This window comes from Antrostomus carolinensis, unplaced genomic scaffold (genome assembly GCF_000700745.2).
Source record: "Antrostomus carolinensis isolate BGI_N321 unplaced genomic scaffold, ASM70074v2 scaffold10275, whole genome shotgun sequence".
In the NCBI taxonomy this organism is placed as follows: Eukaryota; Metazoa; Chordata; class Aves; order Caprimulgiformes; family Caprimulgidae; genus Antrostomus; species Antrostomus carolinensis.
Window position 1 is genome coordinate 1 of NW_010317150.1, and position 24,827 is coordinate 24,827.

The 24,827-nt window shown below is 43.6% G+C and overlaps 1 protein-coding gene across 1 annotated transcript; it reads left to right on the top strand.

Moving 5' to 3' along the window:
• The first annotated feature begins 10,363 nt into the window (after positions 1-10,363).
• On the top strand, positions 10,364-18,178 carry LOC104525354 (protein Wnt-9b). Its single transcript, XM_010168482.2, has 3 exons — positions 10,364-10,613; positions 16,576-16,841; positions 17,692-18,178. The coding sequence occupies exons 1-3, from the start codon at positions 10,433-10,435 to the stop codon at positions 18,166-18,168; spliced, it is 924 nt and encodes a 307-aa protein (XP_010166784.2). The 5' UTR covers positions 10,364-10,432; the 3' UTR covers positions 18,169-18,178.
• Positions 18,179-24,827: the final 6,649 nt, after the last annotated feature.

The following is a 24,827-nucleotide window of genomic DNA, read 5'->3' on the forward strand; positions in this document are numbered from 1 at the left end:
CACCTCGGAGAAGGGGGACAAGGGGAGGATCAATGTGTGCGAGGGTGGGATGGAGAAACGGGGAGGAAGATGCTCTTGGCTGGGAGCAACAGGGAGAAAATCCGGCTTCCTCCCAGCCCTCGAAGGATGCTCCGCTTCTCTTCAGGGTGTGAATCAGCCCCGAGAGCTGCTGGCTGTTCTCCAGGTTGCTTCCCTGGAGGGAAGAAGGTGGGAGGAGGGGGCTGGCAGAGGGAGAGAGCTGTGGGTGACAAATGGGTGCTGCGGGGCTCTAAGGGCTTAAAGCCAGTCCAGGGACTGAGGGTGCGCTGGGGTGCAGAGGGACAGAGCTGATGCTCCAGCCTTTGATGCTGCGTGGGCACGATTGTCCCTGGGTGCGTGTCCTCCTCTCACATTTGAGTTTTCCTGGGTGAAAGGCAGAGACGGGCTTTGAAGAGGTTCGGTCAATGAAGAATTTCCCGTGAAGAAGTGTTTTGTTTTGTTTTGTTTTGTTTTGTTTTGGGAATAAGCTGCTCCTCAGGCAGGTTCAGACTCTTACAGTAACTGGAGCTGCTAGTGCCTGTGTGACAGTGAGGGCAGGAGAGACACAACCACTCATGTATTCAAACACTCCTGTGAGTGACTGAACACTTAGGACAGATCTCTGCTGAATTACACTCCTGGAGGGTCTTGCTCCCTCTCTACCGTGCCAGACACTTCTCCCTTGTGAGCGTCTGTCGGCTTGGCACCGCTTACCTAGGACAATGATTGGTATCGCGTTTCTGTTGGGCAGCTTCCTGGATTGTAAGTTTATTAATTATAACACAGAATCACAGAATGGTTTGAGTTGGAAGGGACCTTAAAGCTCAACCAGTCCCAACCCCCCTGCCAGCAGCAGGGACACCTTCCACTAGACCAGGTTGCTCAAAGCCTCATCCAACCTGGCCTTGAACACTTCCAGGGAGGAGCAGCCACAGCTTCTCTGGACAACCTGGGACACTGTCTCACCACCCTCACAGTGAAGAACTTCTTCCTAATATCTCATCTAAACCTCCCCTCTTTGAGCTTAAACCCATTTCCCCTTGTTCTGTCATTAACTGCCCTTTGTTATATAATTTAGCCTAATTCATATCTCAGCACCTGCTGGCAGGGGTGGACTCCACCATTCCCGGTCATTCATCACGCGTATGTCCACACACCCTGTACAGGAGCTAGGCTGCTGGGAGTGTTACAGGGGCTCGTGCACATGATTGTACTCAGCAGAAATGAATTTATTTGTGCTTCCCTGTCAGACAATCAACACGAAGCAGTTACTGACTCTTGCTCAAACTGGAGCTGGTTGTTAAAACAACCTGAATGATTTTTCATTTTGTGACAATGATCACTTTGGTCTAAACTGCATTCTGGGCGTGCTGCCTTTCGATGATGCAGAGCTCAGGATCTGAGGCTGTAGTTTCATTTTTGAACATTGTTTTTTTTTTTTCCTGAGGGGTTTGACACAGGCATATCCTGAATATTGTCACCTCTCCATTTAAAAGTCACAATAAAGAATACAAGGAGGAAACTACAGTCTAAGAACTCAGTGTTTGGTGGCGATGAATAATGGGATACATGGATGCTTTCAAATACAAATTGGAGTTCAAGTCTCCATTAAAACTCTCTTAAGGCTAGAAAGAAACTTGAGTATTTTAGAAATGCTGATGTGAATGCCTGATACATCTCAGTTTGGGAGAAAAATAATCTCACATCCAAGTTACTACTGAATTGGAGGGGATCTTAGACCCTGGTTCAGTTCTCTACCTCTTGAGTTTTGCTGAATAGGAGACACTTGGGCACATGAGCCAGATTTTTCCTTTCCAAAGAGATTGATTGAGACTCTTCCAAAGATATTTTACTGGGAAAACCTTGCAAAGATGTAGTAAAAACTGAAGGAGGCTTTTGGGAGGTATCTGCAAAGAGAGGATCTCAGCCCTTTCTGTTGTGCACAGTAGATTTGGCAAAGGTGTAGTATTGCTGGTTGACAGCAGTGAAGAAAATAATCAAGTTAGATTCCATGAGGACAAAGGTAAGGCAAGTGTACAGAGTACTCCAGCAAAAATGATCCAAGGGCCTGGGAAAGGTGATGATCACCTATAAATACACAAAGCAAAGCCTTGCCAGAGTGACCACAGCCTTAGAAAGGAGAAATAAGGGCAGCTGTGGGCACCTTCTGAGATCTGGGGTTGTTTGGCTCTCTGGTGTTGGCATTGGTTGTGCTTGAACAGACCTTGAACTGCCTGTGCTGGGTCCAGAGAGGGGTAAATTACAGATAACTTCTAAGAGAGGATGAGAAAATAAGCTCTGCATGAAATGTGGTCCAGCTGTTGCTCAGGTTGTATTGGGCTTGCCTGGCCTATTAGATGCAGGAATCCAGGAGTGGTCATCTCCATTGTACACAGACAGTGAACATCTGATTTCCTTCATGCTTGTTTTGTTTTCACCTTTCCTTCAATCCTCCCCCATGCTGCAGCCTCCTGTAAGGTGTTCCCTCCTTACCTTAGCTGTGCTTTTTCTTTCAGGATGTACAACGCCTTGGGTGGGTGGGAGGCTCTCTAGACCTCACTGCAAGCTCTCAGCCTCCTGTTGCCTTCTCAGGGGCTGGGTTTCACACAGTGAAAAGCAGTTTGTGGGGTGTTGGAGGGCAAAGAGCTCCTCACGAGGTCTAAGAGGGTGTCTTTCTAGAATTAGATCAGGGCAGAATTCAGAAGAAACCCACCTCAGGTAGGATGTTGTTCAGTAGGCAGAAGCAACAAACTTGATGAAAGATTTCTCCTAGGGAGACCTCCAGGGAACAGGCTGCAACATGTCTCATTCATGGCCCAGTTTGTCCTGTGCTCTGTGGGCGGCTGATGGAGCTCTGATGGAGCGTTTCTTTATAACTCCTGAAATACTTGTGGTAGGTACAGAGGCGCCAGGCTTCCTGCAGTTTCATATGTTGTGCTGCCTTGATTTGCAGCTCCTCTTCATTCAGCCTACCTGTGTCCTCTGTATTTACTGCTACTTCTGCTCCCATCCAACTCAGTGGCACAACTGTTGCTCATTTCATGATGGAAGAATTTTTTTGGGGGCCTTTAGACAGTAAAACCAACATGTGACTTGCAGGTCTATTGAAGCTTGGGCTTGCATAGTTTTGAAAATAGCATAACATGTCAAATGGGATGTAAATATGAGGACCTGTATCTTCCTAGAGATGTCAAGTCAGCTTTGGCTTTCATCCAGTTAGCCCAGTTACCTACATTCCTCCTTTTTCTTTGGTAACTTTTTGTTACTTCAGCCTTTCCCTGATACGTCTCTCAAACCAAATCTACTTCAAATAAGGATTCTGTTGTCCAGTTCTGAGCAGTCTTGTACAGATTTCTGAAGATGTTTCTCTTCCTGTTGAGCTGATAAATTAAATACCCACATTACTTACAGGTTGCACAGCCATTCCTCAAAGTACAATATATCAGGAGGGCTACAGCATCTTTTTTTTTCATTGTCAGTCACACAGAATAACGGGATATTTAAAAAGAATATATTGGCAGAAAGAGAGCAGAGATGGAGAGGGAAGGCAACTTTCAGCTGAGACTTGAAAAGATGGAGTCTGTAGATGGTCTGTAGTGATTGCCACAGCAGAGATGACGTGGGACTGCAGATGTATGGAATAGGTAAGGGCTTTTCATGATGCTTTTTGATTATCTTCAGTTCCCACATTCTCTTTACTCAGTTTCTCAGGGCATTGTATTTTCTAAAAAATCTTCCCACTGGGTGTTGAGTGTTTCTTGGTGGGAACACTCCAGGGAATGTGGCCAGGCCAGAGTTAGACTGAAAATCTGATCTCCCATGTAATGATTGACTGGACTGCTGGCCTGGGCTGGATGGTCAGTGGCAGGGAGTGCACTGCCCCTGAAATCAAGGGCTACGTGGAGATATTTCATGTGATTGAGGTGAGAGGTGGAAGGTTTTAAGCCAAGTATGTCCAGACTGTGGGAGCCCAGAGTAGATAAGGACAAAGAACCCAGTGCAGTTAGAATGATCCAAATCAACTGGTGCATAGGCACTAATTGCAATGGTTCCCACCTAGATCCTTATACCAGGTTACACATACCTCTCATCCCAAGACAGCCAGCTCTTCTGATGTAAGATTTTTTATATGTTATTCTCTATGGAGAATTCCTTTAAAAAACTGAGTCTTTACCTGGGCACGTCTGTTGCTGTTCCCAAAAAGGGTTTACAGGAAGCAGAAAAGCCCATTTCCAAGGATTCCAACTTCATATCCTCACATAAACCTCACCTGAGTTTTTAATTCAAGTCACTTTTCTTTGTGACAAGCAGAAAGCTTAGCAGAAAACCTGGACAATAACATGGAAAAAAATACTTGCCAGAGGGTCTGAAATAACAACTCTGATGGAGAAAAGTAAAAAAAAAACTTTGAGATCAATAGTTTATCCCAAGATACTGCCTTTTTTTTGCCACCTTCTGCCACCTTCTCTGTAAACAGCGGGTAGTACAAAGCATGGGAGACCATCCATGGCTGCTGGCCATCCGCTTGTCCAGGGACAAATATTGAGGATTAAATAGTCTTGCTTCTGAAAGGATTAAAACTCTATTCCACTGAGCTGTGAGGGGGAGAGCAGAGCTGAGAACCTGTTGTGCACTGTAGTGGCCATGATTTGATCTGTCATTGTCCCATATTCTCTTAGCTTTTCCTGAATGCTTCTTGCAGCTATCTGTGGGGTGTAGATATTGCTGTGGAACATGAAAGGCCCGTGAAATCAGATATGGAGGACTGTTGTGGCTCCCTTTGATTTTTCTCCTTACTTGGGAGAGGTAGAAAAGGCATATTTTTAGGGGTTTTTAAGACCTTTCAGATCCAGAGGACATTGGGCATTGCACAGGAACAGGCTCTCATTAAAAGTCTCTTAAGCAGCTGGAATGTGGCTGGAAGGAGATTAAAGGAAATAGATGAATTTAGCAAAGTGCTTAGACAGAAAAGTAGAGAGAAATAAAAGTTTGAGATCCTTATTGTTCATTCAGATTGCTAGCAGGTGTGCATTAATTCAAAGAGTTTACTTTTTTTGCTGTATGATCTGTAGATAATAAACCCTAAATCATCCGAAAACGAAGTGCAGTTTGCCTAACTGCAAATATTTTTGCGTATTTTATATTTAATCTTGTAAGAATTTTCTCGTACTGTGATCTTGATCTGATCCTATGTTAGTTTTACCCTAATAAAACACAGTTAGAGTTCATATAGTCGGAGCCTGCAAGCCTCTACTCATGTAGGTGATCTCAGCTGTTGCTGTTACGTCTTGGAGTGGGGCTTCTACTCCCAGCTGTGCCACTGGTCAACTGCATGACCTTGGGCAACTGCTGTAATTTCCCTGCCTCCTTATCTAAATTGAAAGTTATGTGAGACACTAATTTTGAGAGTTGTGACTCTGCACTGATCTTATGCAATGAATCCCAATCTCTGTCAGAGCCTCCAAGCATACAGTATCATTTTTTCACGTTGACAATTCACATGTCTTAGGCAACGAGCATGATAGTTTGCATGAGTGAGACTGTCACAGAAAGGTATATTCCAGGTGGCTTTAGTCACGTGTCTTAGATTAACCAATTTACTGCTTATTTTGTTTCCATCCTCCATTTCTAAAGGAAAACCAAATTACTTTCTATGTTGCAACTTTATAAATTCACACACACAAAAAAGAAGTCTTAAATAAATTTGCCCGTGCAACCAGCTATTTGTGTAGGATGCTGTCTTACCTCTGTCAGAATTCAAAATGTTTCTGGATCCCATCTGAGAAAGTGTTTTTCTCATGAAGCTTTTCCTTTGCCTAGTGTAAAAGATGAATTATACCTGGTATCTTTGCTCTGTGTGTGGTCCCAGACTGTACTTGCTGTGCACTCTTGAGATTGCTCTGAAAATGGAATCAGATTCTTCAAAGGTTGTTTTTATGGTGCCTATCATTATCCTGTTTGAGTTTTCCACAAATACTAACATTCAACATCCTTCAGAGTCTGGAGTATGGCAATACCACCTTCTCCCAAATCTCATTGACTGCTGGTAGTTCATAGGACATTCTTGAGATAATCCCTGACCAAGGCTGTAGGAACAGCTCTCCTGGGTCTGACCAAATGTTCATGCAGCTTCACAACCCAATTTCAACCATGAATGAGCATGAAAGCAAAAGCATAAAAAGTCATAGGATAGCAGATAGTGATATTCTCTCAGGATACTCTCCAGTTTCTGACCTTCTGCACCTTCAAGAATTTCCTGTGTCAAAGTATCTTTGTGTTTAATGGTCCCTTATGAATTTTTCTTCCGTGGTTTTGTATGAATGCACGTATGCTTTAGCATCCCTAGTGTCCAGATTAAGAAGGGCTGCAAGTTTAACTACAGCCTCACAACTTCATTGAATTTATTTTAGTCTATCGATTAATAATATAATTCCCCCTGATTCTTGTATATTAGAGGTAGGAATAATCTTTCTCTACTCACAGGTTAGTCATGATCTTACAACCCTGTGTTCTCCTACTATTTCTTTTTCTCCTGGTGGAAAGTGTGGAAGATATCCAGTCTGTTTGTCTTCATACACAAGCTATTTTGGAAATCTGTTACCTTTACAAGTCCAAGTAGACTGTAGCATTTGGCTTCCCCTTGGTCTTTCTGTTCAATGACTCCTTCAAAGACCTCTAGTAGGTTTATGAGGCATGAGTACTTCCTACAGAAGCTATGTTAACTCTTCTCCACTGTTCTGTATTTAACCTACACCCACTAATTCTACTCTGTTCTTAGAGTCTCTAACGACATGCCCGACACAACCCTCTCCCACGCTGTGTGGATCATCACATCTCTCATAAAAATTTGAAGATGTTTGCCACCTTTTCTCCCTTTTACACTCATGCAGTTTTAAGCAATAGCTTTTGCACCGTGTTTTCCATCCCAAGTCAGCACTCTGATGTGAATACTTTGACATCCAGTGAGCTACAGGAGAGCACACAGTCTTGACTTTACAGTTGCTACACGAGGAGATGCTTCAAAGCCCCTGACAAACCTGAGGGAGCTCAGTAGCCCTTAGTTAAGTTGTGTGTGCTTAAGGTCTGATTTTCTGGCTTTAGCTTACACCCTATGGGTCTTCACTGTTCACCAGTAGGCTGAAGGACTATCTGATATTATCTTTTTCCCAGGATAAGGGATTAATGCCTTTTAGGCCAATATCATAACCCCTTGGGATGAGCAAGTGTAATAACAAGAACAAAAAGTGAGCAGTTACCTTTGCAACTCTCTGTTTTATTCCAAGCTGAGGTCATACTATTGGACTCCTTTGGAAACAACCACCAAGCCTCTACATCAGAGCTTCTGCTGCTTCTGAATCCTCTAGGAAAAAGAAGGGCTGAGCATTGATCACATCTTTTGTAGGAAGGAGATAACTAGTTAAATAGTCACTGAAGCTACTACTGGTGTCTTAAAAATATCTGACAAGGGATGAAGGCTGGTTCATCTGGGATGGAGGACACTAAAATGAGGATGGAGACTGGCAGGAGGGGAGTTCTCTTTGTTGTGAGAGGGATTTTTGGGAGTTAGGATGCTTGGCATGGGTGGTAGCTCTGTTGGTATGTGGACAATCAGTAGGTTGGTATACAGGAGATTAGTACAATTGCATATGTGGCTTTCCAGCAGTGAGCAATGTCAGTGTTGTTATGTGGGGCTCTTAAACTTCTTCTTTCCACTATCGGTTCACTTTTTCCTGTTTCTTCTCTCTGTGCCTTGAACTTGGGAAACTTTGCTGCATGGGAGCACAGATACTGTATGGCAAATGGAGAACAACCACATCTCACATTTAAGGTTTTAATGAGTGCACTTGCCTGGGATGTGAGTGCTGGATTCTCACTACCAAGCAAAGCCCAGGTCTCTGTCTTTCTGGGTGAGTGTTGTTCCTCCTCCAACTGACATAATAGCAACACCTTTTCCTGAACCCAGCATTGTCTCAGTGAGTTAGATACAGTCTGAACACCCCTAAGAAGTCAGAGTTTTGTTGACATCTAAGCTTCTCCCTGTCCATGGTGCAGTTGGCATATCTTGATCTTCTTGAGCTTCAGAGATTGTGCAGATCATGTGCATGCACACCCAGGGATCTTGTGTCCCAGCTCCTCCAGCTCAGGACTGCCATGTCCCTTGTGCACCAGACCTCTCTGTGCCAGACAGGGCTTTGAACTGTGCAGTCTGAATTGCTCTCTGAAGCTCATCAAGCTGTGCTAATTACAGTTTCTTGGGCTGAACCTGACCCCAAATATCTGTCTCTGTTTCCAGTATTGCCTGGTTATCTCTTGGCTCTCACTGAAACATCTCGTGTTTCTGTCCCCCAGTGACAATGGGATTAAGAGATTGTTCTCACCCACTTGGTTTCTGAAGTTTAATACTTGCTGTGTGACTCACAATGATTCCTTGGTTCTTGGCTAGTTTGCAGGTCTCTGGATGACTTCCATGTATTAGTTAATCATACTTGTGCCTAATTACAGACGTGTGAGTGCATCTGGAGGTTGCAGGCTACTGTGAGAACAAATGCAGAAGTGCTGCAGGGTTAGGTCAGCTGAGTTGTGTTATAACTCCCGTGCCTGGAGACTGGATTGACTTCAGAAAGATCTAGACAACTGCCTCAGAAATAGATAACTACAAAGTATGTGGAGGTCCAAAATCACAGCTGTAGTGCTTGACTTGCGTCCTTCATAATGAAGATTGTGTCCCTTTTATGAGTATGGTCTTACACGAACAGTTGAGTGTTAGAAATTGTCTGTCTTTTGTGGAGCCAGGTGAGTTTTCCTTTTGGTCACCTCCATCGGTTAAAATTCTTGTGAATTGGAGGGTGGTAGACAGTGTGGACACTTGTGTTCACTGGCACAGACTTCCTCTTTCTGCCAGCACAGACTGGCATTTGCTGGGCAGAAACATACACCTGGAAACCAGTCAGACCTGGTCAGAGAATTTAGCTGTGAAAGAGCCATTACAAGGAATCTGATAATGGTGCAGAGGTGAAGATGAAGAATCTCACTTCCTACACTGCTGTGAGGAATTGCTTATTTGGCTTTGTACCAACCTACTAACTGGTGTCCATCTCCATCTGGCTCGGTTTGCTCAAGCGCTGAGCTGTGTGGGAAAGGTGATGGAGAGTTGCTGCACCGCTGGTGGGGATGCCAGCAGCCAGGTAGTCTTTGTAGACATGCTCAGGGGATTGCTCCTTATTGCATCCCTCCCTATCCAGCTTTGCTTGTCTGACTGCCAGATTCACTTCGTGGGGCAGCATAGCCCAGTTTGCCTGACTGGGGGAGAGGAACAAGAACCAACTGGCTCTTCTGTTTGTCCATGGTGAACTATCTGTGGACTTGCAAAGAAAACAACAGGGTTTGGGGGAGGTGAGGTGTAGTTTGCACATGTTAATGTTGGGACTGAGATGTGTCCAAACGTAAAGGTTTAGGAGGTTTCTACTTATCTGTCTGGTTTTGGTATTTTTTGGGGTGGTGGGATTGACACACTCTGTAATCCTTACCTGTTTGGTAATCAGGAGTGGCACTCGTCATCAGTGTTGTGCAAATACGTGACTCTTCCCAGTTTGTTTGTAGCCCTCAAATCTTTCATCAACATGAAATATTTTCTGTGTGCTTTAAAGCAACCTAAAGGTATTAAGGGAGACAAATTTGGCACAAAAAATATTGTCTTGCCATGAAAAATGAAACCATTTGTCTTGAAAATTTGTGCCATTTTTCAGCTGAATCACATAGAAACACATTGTATCTGGCAATATATTTTTAGTTGACCTTTCCTTTACGTTTTCAGCATGAAAATGTTTCTCAGCAAAAGTTATGCTTGCTTTAGAGAGGTGGTCATTGACAATGTCTCCCTGTTGGTCTTTCCTAGCTGTGGCTGGTGGTATGGCATCAGTGCACACAAAACCCTGAAAAGGACACGGTTAGTGCTTTATGGAGTAAGCACAGAGTTGTGACCTGCAGCACCACTGAGTAAAACAAATTCTGTATGTGATGGTGAATGTACTGTGAAGGAAACAAAACTGGAGGGGTGTGAACAAACCCTCTTCATGGAATCAAGAAAACTTCCCACCTGAGGTTGCTGGTGACAACACACACGCGTTTCTTCTTTCTCCCCACAGCATTAGTCTCCTACTTTGCCTTGGTGTGTGGTGGAGATGGGATATTAGATCTAATCAATCTGTATTGATTAATCTTCTGAGCTGGTGAAGTACCCTGAGCAGCAGCTTTCGGAATATCCTTCCCTCTGATCACCTTTTCTCTTCCATAACTGCCACCTTCCATAGCTCACTCCTTTTTTCTACTTCCTTTCAGCTTGACCGGGAAAGAAGCTCTGACGCACTTCCCATCCCTGGGACCCTCCACAAGCTCTGCCCAGGGGAAGATCCACATGAAGCAGTGTGACTTGCTGAAACTGTCCCGCAAGCAGAAGAGGCTTTGCCGGAGGGAGCCTGGCTTGGCAGAGACCTTGCGTGATGCCATCAGACTTGGGATCATGGAATGTCAGTACCAGTTTCGGAGCGAGCGCTGGAACTGCAGCCTGGAAGGACGGACCAGCCTGCTGAAGCGAGGTACAAGGTAGTCTTTTGTTTACAGTATAAAATCTCACTTGGTGCTCTAGTCCTTGGAATGTGCATCTCAAATTAAGCAAAGGACACGGGGCAGCGACCAGGGAGCGCAGAGATCATCTGTTGTGTCTAGGGATGGGAGTGGTGCAGTTTGGGCCCTTTAGCCACAAAATCTGCCTTATCCTTACCTTTTCTGCATGATTTGTCATGGATTGAAAAGTAGAAGGAAGTTCACACCCTTGGCTCGTGGATTTTTGTCTGAGACCAGAGTTTCCCAGGCTGAGCATCTTCCTTGGCTGGCAATCAGGGATGTTTCTGTGAAAAACATGGGTTAGCGCTTTATGTCAAGGGACATTTTAAGAACAGACTTTTTTTAGCTCTTTGGATATTTTTGCATGTAAATCTCTGTTGTTCTCAGATACAGAATTTAATTGTAATTTCCTGTTTGAAAAAGCTATTTATCAGCATTAACGCATTTCAGTGCATGTTTACAAATATCTCCCAAGATTCTTTCACATATATTTGGAGTTTCAGCAGAAGTTCAGAGTGGACAGAAGAGCTACTGGCTTGTGTTTCACAGAATATTTTAGAGAAAGAAAATGTTCTGTAAGTTCTGTAGTTGGGGTAGGAGGGAGCATAATAAATCCTCTAATTTGTAAGAGTTAGAGAAAAAGAGAATGAAGATAGAACCTGAAACTATTTCTTACTAAAAGTTCCCAGAGCATACACATACACTCTGCTGAACATGTCCTCATCCAAGCAATGTCCAACCAGCCTGTTACTGAGTTTCAGCCTTTCAGTAAAGCTCAGTAGCACTTACTGAGTTTTAGTCTTCAGTATTGTTGAATTTCAAGTCCTTTGAGAATGTTTAGTAAGTTAAAAAAAGGAACCGAATAAACCAATATTAACTTTGATGAAATTAAAATGCTAATTTTAATTAGGGTTTGAAACTTTTAACATTTCCATTTAAAATTATCAGTTTTTATTAAAGTAAACATTAAGTTAATATTTTAGTAAACCATCACATACAAGGTCAGATTTACTTCATTGCAAGGCTCTATTGGGAATTTTTTAGCACACCGTGGAAGAAGCTGCTCGTGATCATTTTGAATGACTTTCTGACATCTGTACCTTCATCAACCTCAAAGAACTTGAAAATGACAATTGAATAATCCTCATCTTCAAATAGCTGGAAAACATTTAATTATCTCGTGGTGGCATGCCTCAACATTTCCATGGTCTCCTGACTGACAAAATAAAATATCACCCGTAATTTAAAACCTGTTTTGGCAGATGAGGATAAGTGTTTGAAAACTTTTATTACACAATCTTAAGGATCAAATGATGATTTAATACCGAAAAGTATGCTAGATCCATCTCCTGTATGAGAGGACAGTTGGCTGGAAGCAATTATTAGTTCTCATCTTCCTTTAGCTTGCAGGTAGGTTAGTTTCTTTCACGAAGAACATGAACACTTTCAGCAGCCACTTTTGATCTCTTTCTCACATATCCCTACTGCTGTTTTGATGTTGCTTTGGAAATTGTTGGTCAGACAACGGTCTATCTTCCTTTCACTCAAGTAGTGATTAAGAGTTTTAGAGATTATTAAGTCATTTTATATCACCATGTTCCTAGAGAAACTGTAAAGAAAATCACACACTTTTAAACTATCTTTAATGGTTTTAGGAATGCAGGAGGGGGAAAAGCATCATGTCCGAGTGGGGTGGTTCATTTTTGTAATAGTTTTATTTTTGTTAAATTAAGCCACACTTAATTTGCAGTAACAAGTGAAAAACTGCTATGACTGATTTGGATCACCTCTGCTTTTCCTGCTTCTAGAGACACCACCATCTTTTTTTCCTGTATTTATAAAATTTTATCAAGTAAAAAAAAAAAAGATTCCAAGGGCTTTTTGGTTTTTGAAATGCCAGCTTTATTTTCACAGTCTGCACCGTTTGTTGTTTAACGTTGACACTCCTCTGGATACAACTAGGAAACTTTTGCATAACCTACAATCCTCCTATAACTCTTGCAGTCACTTATATTGGCTATTACTCTTCACTGATCCATGCAGAATCCTTCTGCATTTCCTCTGCACTTCTTTAAAAAATCCATGAAAAGAAGTATATTTAAAATTATTCTGGACAGACTTTTCAAGCCATCTTGTTGCATGGTGGTAGTTGTCTTCATAAAAATTTGTAAAGCAATGATGATCTTTTGGTTTCCAAGGTAGACTGCCATAGAGGCAGTCAGTTGCTGCTGGAGGTCGGGTAAGCAGCATTTCATCTCGAACAACATGGTGATTTAGGGAAAAGAAATACTTTTAGCAAAGAAAACCCAGGTCCAGCCAATCAGACAAATCCTTCTTGAGAAACGAGCACTCTACATTCCTTCTCCCCATCAATCCATTTCTTTGCTTCTTGTTGGTCAAATTCTTTGACCTTCAAGCAGTGGTTTCATTGATGTCATGAGGAATCTAGGAATGTACAGCACAGGAGCAGTGGCTCAGAGATGTTGAAATTCCATCACTGGAGTTTTTAAGAATTCAGTTGGGCAAAGCCCTGAGCAACTTTATCTAGCTTTGGAGTTAGCCCTGCTTTGAGCAGGATGTTGTATTAAAGACCTTGAGAAGTCCTTCCATCCAAAATCTTTCTACAATTCTATAGCTTCCTGGTCATCACTTTTGTTTGTTTGTTTGGTTGGTTGGTTTTGTTTGTTTTGTTTGGTTGTTTTTTTCTTTGGGATTTTTTCCCAGAGAGATGTCTTTTCTACTTGCTCTGAAATGCTCACACTATCTTTGTTGTAGCATTCAAAAATCTTTGGCCTTGAGCATCTTTCCTTTGGCAGAATCACCACATGGCTAAACTCCTCCTGTTATAGTTTTCCTTGTGGTCTAGAGCACACCACACCACAGAACGGTGTCTTGCCATTGCAGCAAACATCTTTCTGTATTTATAGGCTGCTGAGCTAGAGAAATAATTCCAGAGAGCTTGGGGGAAGACTTGGACATGTGCGAGGCCCTACCAGGGGAAGCTGGCTTGCTTCAGCATCTTGAAGTTCAGTTCTGTGCTGATGTTTGCAATCAAACTTCCCAGCAAAGACATCTTGTATTTAGATGTTCCCCCTTTCATTGAGTGTCTAAGACTTCCTTAGTCACTAGCAACCCAGTCAATGGGGTCAGGAGAGTGACTCATCCTTAGAAGAGACTCTGACAGCCTGGGCATTGGCTCCAGGCTCTGCTGTCTGTGGAGCTCCATTGGCATAATGGGAGGATAGGTACCCAGGACACATGGAGAAATTGTTGGTCAGACAACAATTTGATTTAGATCTATTTAGATCTGAAATAATGATTGTGGGAGCTGATTGCTGCTCATTTGTGCTGTGTCCTACTGAAAATCCAGCTTCAACAGCTGCTCATTGTTATTCCAGAAGGGCTTAAGGACCATTTAGTTTTTCCTTTCCTCATGTGGTTCGTGAATTAAATGGTGATCAGTTCCTTATGACAAAGTAGAAGGAATCTTCTTAGACTTTTCAGACAAGCATTTAGCAGCCTGGTAACACTGAACCTTTTCCAGAAAAGGAGGTGGGAGGAGGGAGAAGAAGGAGACGATTTGAAAGCATGCTTGTTATCTTCAGTTACTGCTGTCTGCAGTGGCCTGACCACAAGCAATGGTCTCTGATTTCAAGTGGGCTGAAATCTATCCAGGACTTACGTGGAGTGCCACAGAAGAAACCAAACCATCACTGGTCAGAAATAGCAGAAGCAGTGTGGTATTCCACAAAGTCAGATTTAGCAGGGTATGTGGAGCTAACTGGTCCTGCTGGCTTTATATGGTATGAGAAAGTGTTTCTAAAATGCTCTCCTCATTTCTGGTATCCATATGTCAGAGAGGACATTGGGACAATATCTATTGGAATATTTGATAAGCATTTGGAGATTAGCTTCTGGAATTATTTTTCAGATTTAGGGTCTCAAGTACATCTTACCCTCTCTTAGCTCCTTCTTCTGGGTTAGCCATGGTTTGAAAATGCGTGAGCATCCTGTTGCTGTCCATAATCTGTACTGTGTCTCATATCAGCCCTTCCAAAACTTTTGATGTATTTGGTGACATTTTTTCATTATTCTTCCAGTACCCTTAGAGATTTTATAGAGCATCATCAACCACAGAGCTTAGTTGCAGATTACTTGTCCCAGTGATACAACAGCTGAAATGGTGAGGTAGGAAGCAGTTGATTGATCTTCTTGACCTCCTCCACATTTTCTTGACTCTGTCATCCATGTCCATACTGTTGATAGATCTTTCATCTAAAACTTTGGAATTCCATGAAGTCCTATGAAGTCTGTCTTGAAGTTGCTAATGCAGCCTCTCCATTATGTTAATGCTCACTGCAGGGAGTTGGACTAGATGACCTTTAAAGGTCCCTTCCAACGCAAAACGTCCTATGATTCTATGATTAGTCAAGTTTTCATTCTTCTCACTGATAGCTATCAGAAGAACTCTCTGTCCTGTTCTCTGGTCAGATTTCTGGTGACTTTACCTGGATCTCAGCAGTCAGTGATCTGATCTATTATTACAGCTGGATGGGAATTCTTTGAGGGAACAGAATGATGGAAAGATTTGAGGTTGGACTGGATGAATTCTACAGGTTCCTTCCAACCTCTGCTCAAAGTAGGGCTAACTGCAAGACCAGATCAGTTCTCTGGGGTTCTCTCTCTCCCTTCCATTTTTTTGGTAAACAGATTTGTTCCCTTCTTGATGTGGAAGGAAATTTGGATTTTTTTCAATGTGAAATATTTGTTTGCTTCAATGTTTTTCCTTCCATGCAATGTACGTGTGCTCTATTTTTCACAAACCAAAATTTTTTCTATTTTGGCCAATCCTATCCATTCCTACACTCTGAGCTATTGTTCACTCAACTGTCTTTCTCTTCCTTGCCCTACTTCCTAAACTGTGGAGTTGTTAAGCAATTTCCCATTAATAGTTTTGTTTTCTGCAAATAAACTCTGGAGAAAATATGAAGATTTTCCCTAGATTAAATAAGAGAGGTGGCAAGCAATTAAAACAAAATATTTTGAAGTTTAGGTCAGGTTTGTGTCGATCAGTGTTTTCTGGGACTTCTGTGGAGTTCACAGGTACCATATCAATGTTCCCATTCCTGTCTGATCCCATGTCTTCAGACTGAATTTCTATTCCAGTACTGTACTTTCTTTTGGGTTAAAATGCTGTGGTGTGTCATGATCACATACCTCAGAGAAAATGTAGCCAAGCTGGGAAGCCTGTTTTAGGATGGAGAATAACTTCAGAAAGCATCACCACAGTCACTGTGAGTAGATAATTCACAGGGAAATCAGAAAATCCAAAATCATGCAGGAGACTCTGTACCTCTTGCCCAAGATGTCCTTCAACATAGAACCTTTCCCAATCAAACTGCATGTGATCTTCCCATATGAAATGCTGCTACCCTGTGCCAACACTGTCCCAATTAAAAATATTTTTAAATAAAGGGGCAGATTAAAAAAATATTTTTTTTCAGTATCTACTAAATATTTCCTGGTTTTAAGCCACAACGTGATTTCAGTGACAACCTCTATTCATACCCATCAGCTCTGGGGTGAGGAGGAGGACAAATGGAATTTCATGACTGTCACTTTTGGCAGTTGACTCTTTTCCCAGGACTGTTTGGCTTTTGCCACCCATCCCTTGATTCATGAGTGGTCTCCTGTCTCTGTATTGTCACAGCCACCAGGTGAGAGTGGGGTGTTGCTACCCCAGTTACTTCAAACCTGTTATTGAGATTCTCTGCTAGGAGCGGTGTGTGGGTAAGGGAAGAATTTTACCTCTTTGTATTTCTAAGTTTTGCACTTGGTTTTAGTTCATGGACAGTCAGGAGAGCCAGTGAGGTGGATGGACAACTTATTTTGCCTTTCCTGCTCCTACTCTGTCCTAATCCTTCTCCTGTGCAGGTTTTAAGGAAACTGCCTTCCTCTATGCAGTGTCCTCTGCAGCTCTCACCCACTCCTTGGCCAGAGCATGTAGCGCTGGGCGTATGGAGCGTTGCACCTGTGATGACTCCCCAGACCTGGAGAACCGCAAGGCCTGGCAATGGGGCGTTTGTGGAGACAACCTCAAATACAGCACCAAGTTCCTGAAAAAATTCTTGGGTCAGAAGAGGATTGGCAAAGACCTGCGGGCTAAGGTGGACATCCACAACACCAATGTCGGCATCAAGGTGAGGAGCTACAGCAGCAGGTCTAGAAAGAAGTTAAGACTCAATGCAAGTCTTCTAACCCATCCTCAGAGTATTCACTGCTCCTACTCACACCTTATGGTAATGAATGCTCCCTGGAAAGTCTCCTGAACTCTGGTGTGAGAAGATGCATGCTTGGAGTGGCAGAGTAGCATCCTGTATCCTCTGGTGGTATCAGAGGCTGAGTGACAGCCACATGGAGCACGATAACAGCTGTAAAACTCACTGGCTGAATTACTTCATGCCTTATGCCACGGTCACAGAGAGTTTTAAGAACAGCTACAGCTTCAGAGCTGGTGTGACATGGGCAAGTAGATCAAGGGTTGCCACTCTCGAGATCAATTGTGAGTCTGCTGGTGATTTGCTGTGGAACTGGTCATGTCATAAGTTTGGGTCAAGGAGAACTTGACCCAAAGCCTTTTGGCCTGTATGTTACAGGCTGCTGACTTAATTAATTGTTTTCCACTTACTGAGTCCAATTACTTGTTTGATTAGACCACTGTCTTGATTTGAACAGACCAAAGGAAATCCACTGTGCTGGAGATACTCAGTTTCATGGTTGACTACTTCTGCTGTTCCAAATAGACTTCGTAAGAATTTATTTAGTGTTCAGCCCTTTGTCCTCATTCAGACTTTCTACTCTCTGGCTCACCAGTCAACTCTGTAGCCATTCTTCTGTTTTGTTTTTTTCTTGTTTTTCCTCCATAAAATAGGAATAATACCAATAAAATTGAAGTACTTCCAGGCTGTCTGCAATCTGAGGTGTTACCTCTACTCAGAATTAGGCTCATGGTCCTGGCAGATAATGACTACCACTTCTCTTCCTCATCAGGCTGTGAAAAATGGTCTCAAAACCACATGCAAGTGCCATGGTGTCTCTGGCTCATGTGCTGTCCGGACATGCTGGAAGCAGCTTTCACCTTTCCATGAGATTGGACGACTGCTGAAGCTGCGTTACGATGATGCCGTCAAGGTCTTCAGCACCACCAATGATGCCGTGGGACACTCGGAGCTGGCTGGCCCACAGAGACACAGCCATTCTCCCAAGCACCCTGCTTCACCCCGCTCTACTGACCTGGTGTATGTGGAAGACTCTCCCAGTTTCTGTCGCCCCAGCAAATACTCCCTGGGAACTGCTGGAAGGACCTGCTCTCGGGAAAGCAACTGTGACAGCATGTGCTGTGGACGAGGCTATAACACCCAGAGCCGGCTGGTTACCTTCTCTTGCCACTGTCAGGTGCAGTGGTGTTGCTATGTTGAGTGCCAACAGTGCATGCAGGAAGAGGTGGTCTACAGCTGCAAACAGTAAAGTCAGTGCTAGAAGGTCAAGACAAGTCCTAGAGTACAAGAAAGCAGTAGGGAGAGAGAGACATGGTTCTCTCCTGGGGGGTGAGGGCAAAGGCAAGCACCAAAAATGTCCAGTGCTCCTATTATCTCAATGTCGAGATCCTCTGATCTGGGAAGAACCGCTGTGTGAGGGGTGAAAACCAGAGGTTTTGTCAGGTATGAGATCGGGAAGGAGGGAGAGAGAGCGGGGGCAACGTGGGGACAGCAGAAACACTGAAGCAGTCATTTCTCTTGAGCTAAAACTTGTTCTCACGTCTGCAGGAATATCCTCCCCCCCCCCCACCTCATCCCTCACTTCCACTTACATAAATGTGTTAGGGAGGTGACACTGAAATTCTGAGGGCTTATACACTGGTTACTGGAGAGAAGAGAATTAAGGAACTGGGGAAGCAACTAACGAGAGACTGAATCCTGATGTAGCAGGGACAGCCGTGTACCTCCACCAAAACAACTCCAGCAGCAAGGGATTGTCAGTGCTGTTGTCTGGGATCTAGTTGAACCCTTTCTACTTTGAACTCAAAGACACATCGTTGAGTAACCTCATTTTGATGCAAGAATTGTACCTCAGAAATACCAGTTTACAAAGAATGGAGCTCAAGTCCATCACCTCCCAGGTCTACAGATGGGACGTTAGACTCCAAGTGCATTTTAACCATGTTTTAACCTTGCTGTACACAGGAGACGTGGAATTGCCCCTGCTACAGTGCGTGTATCACAGGAACTCAGCTGAGATCTGTGGAGTTGCCTCTCTGCACATGCTGCCTCTGTGGTGGTGGATCCAGGGTGCTGGTGCCAATTATGCATCTCTCTTCCCCCTCCCACCCTCCAATCAAACTATCAACAACCTTTTTGTCTTACGTGTATCACTCTCTGCCCTGGTGCCCGAGGTGCTTGACTTCCCACAGTTCTGCTCTGTGCTAATGACAGGTAAAATTTCTGAAAGGGAATTAGGAACCAGAGGAGCTGGGGCATCTTAAAAATTTGCAAGTCATAAGCGACAGTCTCTGCACTGAGAAGTTCGATATATCTAGACAATGCGGGCATCTGGCATGAGAGAAGGTGACCTGGGGGAAAGATCACAATGGAGTTGTGATCCCCTGTCTTTAAGTCATGTTTTTCTAGTTACCTTTACGTTAAACACGACAGAAACAGCCTGTTTTGTTTCTCTGGTTGTGTCTCAGAGAGCAGTCTTGGGCATGGCAGTGAGGCACCCCCTGACCTGACCACCAGCTACACACAGAGGGCTGCAGCCCAACCTGTCTGGCTGTTGGGCTGTGTTACAGCGCTTGGCAGTGGATTTGCCTGCTCCAGGGCTCCTTCTGGTCAACCCTACAGCACCAGGTAGAGCGTTTGTACTGTGAGCAGCTCTGGAGAGTCCTTGAGATAGAATCCCAGGATGGTTTGTGTTGGAAGGGACCTTAAAGATCATCCAGTTCCAATCCCCCTGCCACGTTCCTAGATAACAAAGATGCTGTATTACTCTGTCTGGGTAGTGGCTATAAACCAGCAAGCAGGATGCTGCTGTGGAGATGGGCTGGTGCTGAAAGGAATATTTAAATCCTTAAAATAAGATAAAAATTAATTGGCCACATAATGGACAAAGATGCTGATTTGAGTTGTTTAGATGGATTGAGCCACAGGCTGAATTGGGGAAGCCTTCACTGTGACTGAGTTCTCCTAACAAGCAGTGAGATCTCACCTGTGTGCTCCAGCAGCGCATTCATTCATTTACATACACTTTGAATAATTATTTCATAGAATCATAGAATGGTTTGGGTTGGAAGGGACCTTAGAGCTCATCCAGTCCCAACCCCCCTGCCAGCAGCAGGGAGACCTTCCACTAGACCAGGTTGCTCAAAGCCTCATCCAGCCTGCTCTTAAACACTTCCAGGGAGGGCGCATCAACAACTTCTGGGAAACTTGGGACACTGTCTCACCACCCTCACACCAAAGAATTTCTTCCTAATATCTCATCTAAACCTCCCCTCTTTCAGCTTAAACCCATTTCCCCTTGTTCTGTCATTATCTGCCCTTATGAAAAGTCCCTCCCCATATTGGCAGTGATGAGTGTGTACTCCTACTCTCTTTATCTTGACTTTGTTGCCTTTTGCTTTTTACAACCTTTTTTGATTTCTGCTTCATAAAAGGATAGGAGAGAAGCATCTTGGAGCAGATCTAGCCATTAACTGGCTGTTTAGAGGCCACTAACACCTTCCCTTTGGCCAGCTACAGGTCTTTGAACGGGCTTATTCCTTTTTATCCTTTTTCTGGCTCATGTTGACTTGAACTGAGTTAAAGTGCTTCTGACAGACATCAGACTGCAAATTGAGTTAATTTGCCTTATTTATTTATTTTTTTTAACCTCCTAAATACCGAAGGAATTAATATTGAGCAGACCATAATTTAGATGTTGCTTTTAATCTTCTTGGAGTTGAAATCTTCTCATGAATCTCAATGTTGAGCACTCAATGAAAAAACATTCCATTGAGTTCAAACTGTTGGGAACAGGCATCACAGGGGAAGCAGCGAAGGGATGAGATCTGCTCTACACTGTTGATCCCAAGGCACCTGCCACACTGACCTCCTGGCTTATCCAGCGTTGGAGAGGAAGGGAGTTCCATGTCACAGGAGGGTTATTTGGGATCTCATGTCATTGCATGGAGCACACTCATTTAAACACGGACCAAGACTCAGTGGGAGAAAGAGGGAAACACAGCTTTGGGAAGGAAGTGGAAGACACACCACAGTGTCCTCTGGCTTTTATCAAAGATGCACTTCTCAGTTGTCCCCTGGCCAGTAATTTCTGGGCATGCACAAGCCATTCTTCATACTCAGATGTCATAATTTGAGGGCAGGTAGGATGCTTCTGGGTGGTGGAAAGTGTTCCTGATGGTCTTGTTTCTTTTTATTTCTTCTTTGGTCTAATGTTGATGAAGTGAACTAAGGGGGTTTCACCAGACACATCACTGCAGGTTGAAATTCGCGCATGGTGCAGATCAGGCAATAGGACTTGGCTAAGGTCACTGCAGGTGAGAACTCAGACAGTAAGTTCTGTCTCCAGCTTTGCCATTACATTGTTTGAAGAAGAAGAAACACTTCTCTAACCTCCTAATGATGTTGTCTGGGTCAGTGTCACCTGCTTACAGGATCCCAGTGAGGGGTTCTGAATCTACTCTCATGTTTCTTAAAAGAGGAGGCTGTTCATGTCACTTAGAGTGTTAGGTCTTCTCTTAAGGGCTTGGTGTTCACTGAACTCCAAGTGACCCTGTTGAGCAGCATCGTGTTTGACCCTTGCAGTAGGAACTGTTAGGCTGGACACTGGGAGCAGGTCTATGAAGCTCTGTTGTGCTTCTCCCCTCCAAACCCAACTTGGATCTGTTGGAGAGGATTTACCATCCATCTCACACATAACAGGAAACCTGTTTTCTCCCCAGTGACTCCAGTGACAGTAGATGTTGGAGCTTGGCTGAGGTAGCTGTTGGACTACAGGCTAAACAGGAGCCTCCCTGGACATGTCTGGTCTTTGTAGGGCCCTTGGGGTACTCTCCAGGTACCTGAAGATTGCACTCATTTCAATAAGTGAAGCTTTTTGTCTTGCTCAGACTCATTCTTCTGTACTATTCATGTAAGAAAGAGGAGAAAACCACATAAGAACAGAAATGTAGGTCAGCCTCAGTCTTCTCCAATGACCTGGCCCTGCTCTGCACTGAGTGTGGAAGGAAATATATATTAATAACACCTTTCATTTTCTTGTCAAAAGCATTTAAAATTTGCAGGCTCGTTCTCCCACCCCAAAGGCAAGTCTAGCTTCCAGATAACACAAAGTGTTCTTTTGATAATATCCTTTATCTGGCTCCAAATGTTGCAATGCTTCGAGAAGTAGGTGAAGGCATTTCAGAGGCGTGTTGTGTGCTGTGCTCAACATACTCAAAAACAAGACCAGAAGGATGGTAAGATGATTATTTAGACAGAGAGGATTATGGTCAGAGTAGTAGAACTTGCAACTTTGGTTATTTGTGTCCTTTGCAGCTGAAACACTGATCTCAGAGGGAACTGAAGGCCAGGTTTCTGGCAAGGGCGCTAGGCATCTTTAGGCAAGTAGATGAAACCTCTTTAGTGTGGATATTTCGGACTGATCGGGTTCTTTGGCGCTCTTTCAGGCAAAGAAGAGACATTTAAGGCAGAATTAGATGCTGCTTTGCAGCACTCAAAAAAAAATCTTGTTTTTTGTGTGCGTCACCTGTGTTGTATGGACATTCCGGCTTTTGAGGTGGTGTCACCAAGCCCCTTGCTACTGAAAACACTGACATCTGTTAAGTGTGCAGGTATTACCTGTAGGAATGGAGGTTTTTAGCAGTGATCTGTGTTACCTTTTGAGCTGTGATCTGTTGAAACTGGCAGCATCTGTGTCCTACTGGGTTTTTGTCCAGTCTTGCTGCCAGCAGCTACGAGATGGACCCACCCTTTGTCTTGAGTGTTGGGTTAGCACAATCCTATGGGGATCTCACAAGAATTTTATTAAAGTGAAAGAATAACATAAACAAAGTAAATGGAAAAGTGAGGTTGTGCCTGGAAGCCCTGGTACCACACAGGGATTGTTGAATAAAAACTGGACAAAAAGATATTTCAGGGGGAAATGAGGTATTGGTTTTTTCATGTACCAAAGGGGACTTCTGTGCCTGCAGCTCCTTCCCCTGCATTCCTCAGAGCTGCTTGAGAAATGATGAATATGGAGCAGTTCTGAGGAAGAGATGGTTCATTCTCTGGGATCCCTGGGATGAGTTTGGACTCAGTGGAATATGGAGGTTTGGCATTCGGCTGAAGTAAATTTTAGTTGTTAGCTGCTAAGCCAAGTCTGGACAAGGAAGTCTGATGTCCTCTGGCTTTGCTCTGCAAGCTTAACTCAAAGTCTATTTCAACCCCTCCCTGTCACAGCTGAAAAGTTCAGCCCCTGCCAATCAGAACAGCCTCTCTCAGTCTGGAAACCAAACAAGGAAAACTGATGGGAAATAAAGAATTTAATATGCCCCAGATGAGGTCTGGGGAAAAGACTTGGGTATATTTTGAGTTTGAGGCAATTTTGATATCACTCCTTTTGGCGTCCTTCAATACTAAGCCTTTTAGAAATGGTGCTATGGATAAGGGAGTGAAAAAGGTGGCTTGAGGCAGAGAGTTTGTTTCTTTTTCTTTTTTTCTTTCTTTTCTTTTCTTTTTTTTTTTTCCATTCAGTTATCCAGGGCTGTTTTATTACCCAAACTTGAGGTAAATTGAGTTGATCTTCAGAAATGTGATTTAATTCAAGTAACGGCAATGAGATTCTTTGTGTGACCAGGAAGCAAAACTTAGGTCTGTTTGCCATTCAGTATTCTTAGGTTTGAATTTTATTTTCTTCAAGAATCAAGACCAAGCATCATCTTGAGCAAAGCTCTTCTGCCACCTCCTGGAGATATGGGATGTGAAGACCTGGGCCTCCATTTGATCTGTGCCTGAGCTTTTTAATTGTGCTGCACACCTTCCAGTGTGCTACAAATCCAGTGGATGTGCTGCCTCTTTGGTTACATGTGCAAAGAAGTTACTGGAATGCCAGGCTGGAGATTTAAGGGGAATGCAGTTCAGTCTTTACGTGGAGATCTTTATAGCAGCAGAGGTGAAAGCTCATGTCCTGGCTATAAAAAAATTCTTTCCCAAAGGCAAATAAATGTACCTCAATGTGACTATCGATGGCAAAAACCTGAGCTACACATGTTCTCCTCACATGTAAAGTTTTTTGATTCATGATGAATCCTTTCCTCTGTACCTAAGATCTAAGGAACCTGGGAACAGTGATAGCTCTAATACTCCTTGCCGGCTGGGATCCTCACCACCCACATGAGGGTTACTCTGCAGACACAGGTTACTCCCTGTCCCTCTGTGTACTCCCTCCTCCAGTTATTAGTTGCCTCTCCTGGTGTGTTGTGGTTGTGGGTGTGGTAGTAGTGGATCCAACATGCTTCTTGCAAGAGGGAACTAATAATCCAGCAGAAAAGTTTTAATGAAGTGTATAAAGTTCTGATGTGGATGGACCCCACCATCCCCAAATGAAGAGCTGAATCTGCTTGGGAAGAAATCACATATCTGGAGGCTAGCCCATCAAATAATTAGACACCAGTAATTCCTTGAGGTTTAAGCAGGGATCCATGCAGCATGGTTGCTGTGATGGAAGGACAGTGCAATGCTGGGGCCAGGAGTGCTTTATTAGATCAATAAATCATAGAATCCCAGACTGGTTTGGGTTGGAAGGGACGTTAAAGCTCATCCAGTCCCAACCCCCCTGCCAGCAGCAGGGACACCTTCCACTAGACCAGGTTGCTCAAATCCTCATCCAATCTGGCCTTGAACACTTCCAGGGAGGAGCAGCCACAGCTTCTCTAGGCAAATAGGTTCATGTAAGCCAAGAAAGACTAATGAGCAGAGTAACAAAGCCCACTCATGCAACAGCCACTTCCTCAGACACCTTGTGTAAGACTGGAAGGACAATTTGAGACAATACAGTATGTCACTTGAAAAAAAAAAAGAAAAAAGAAAAAAAGACTGTGCTTTAAAAGGGAAACAAAACATGTGTCTACCTCAAGTGTACAACTT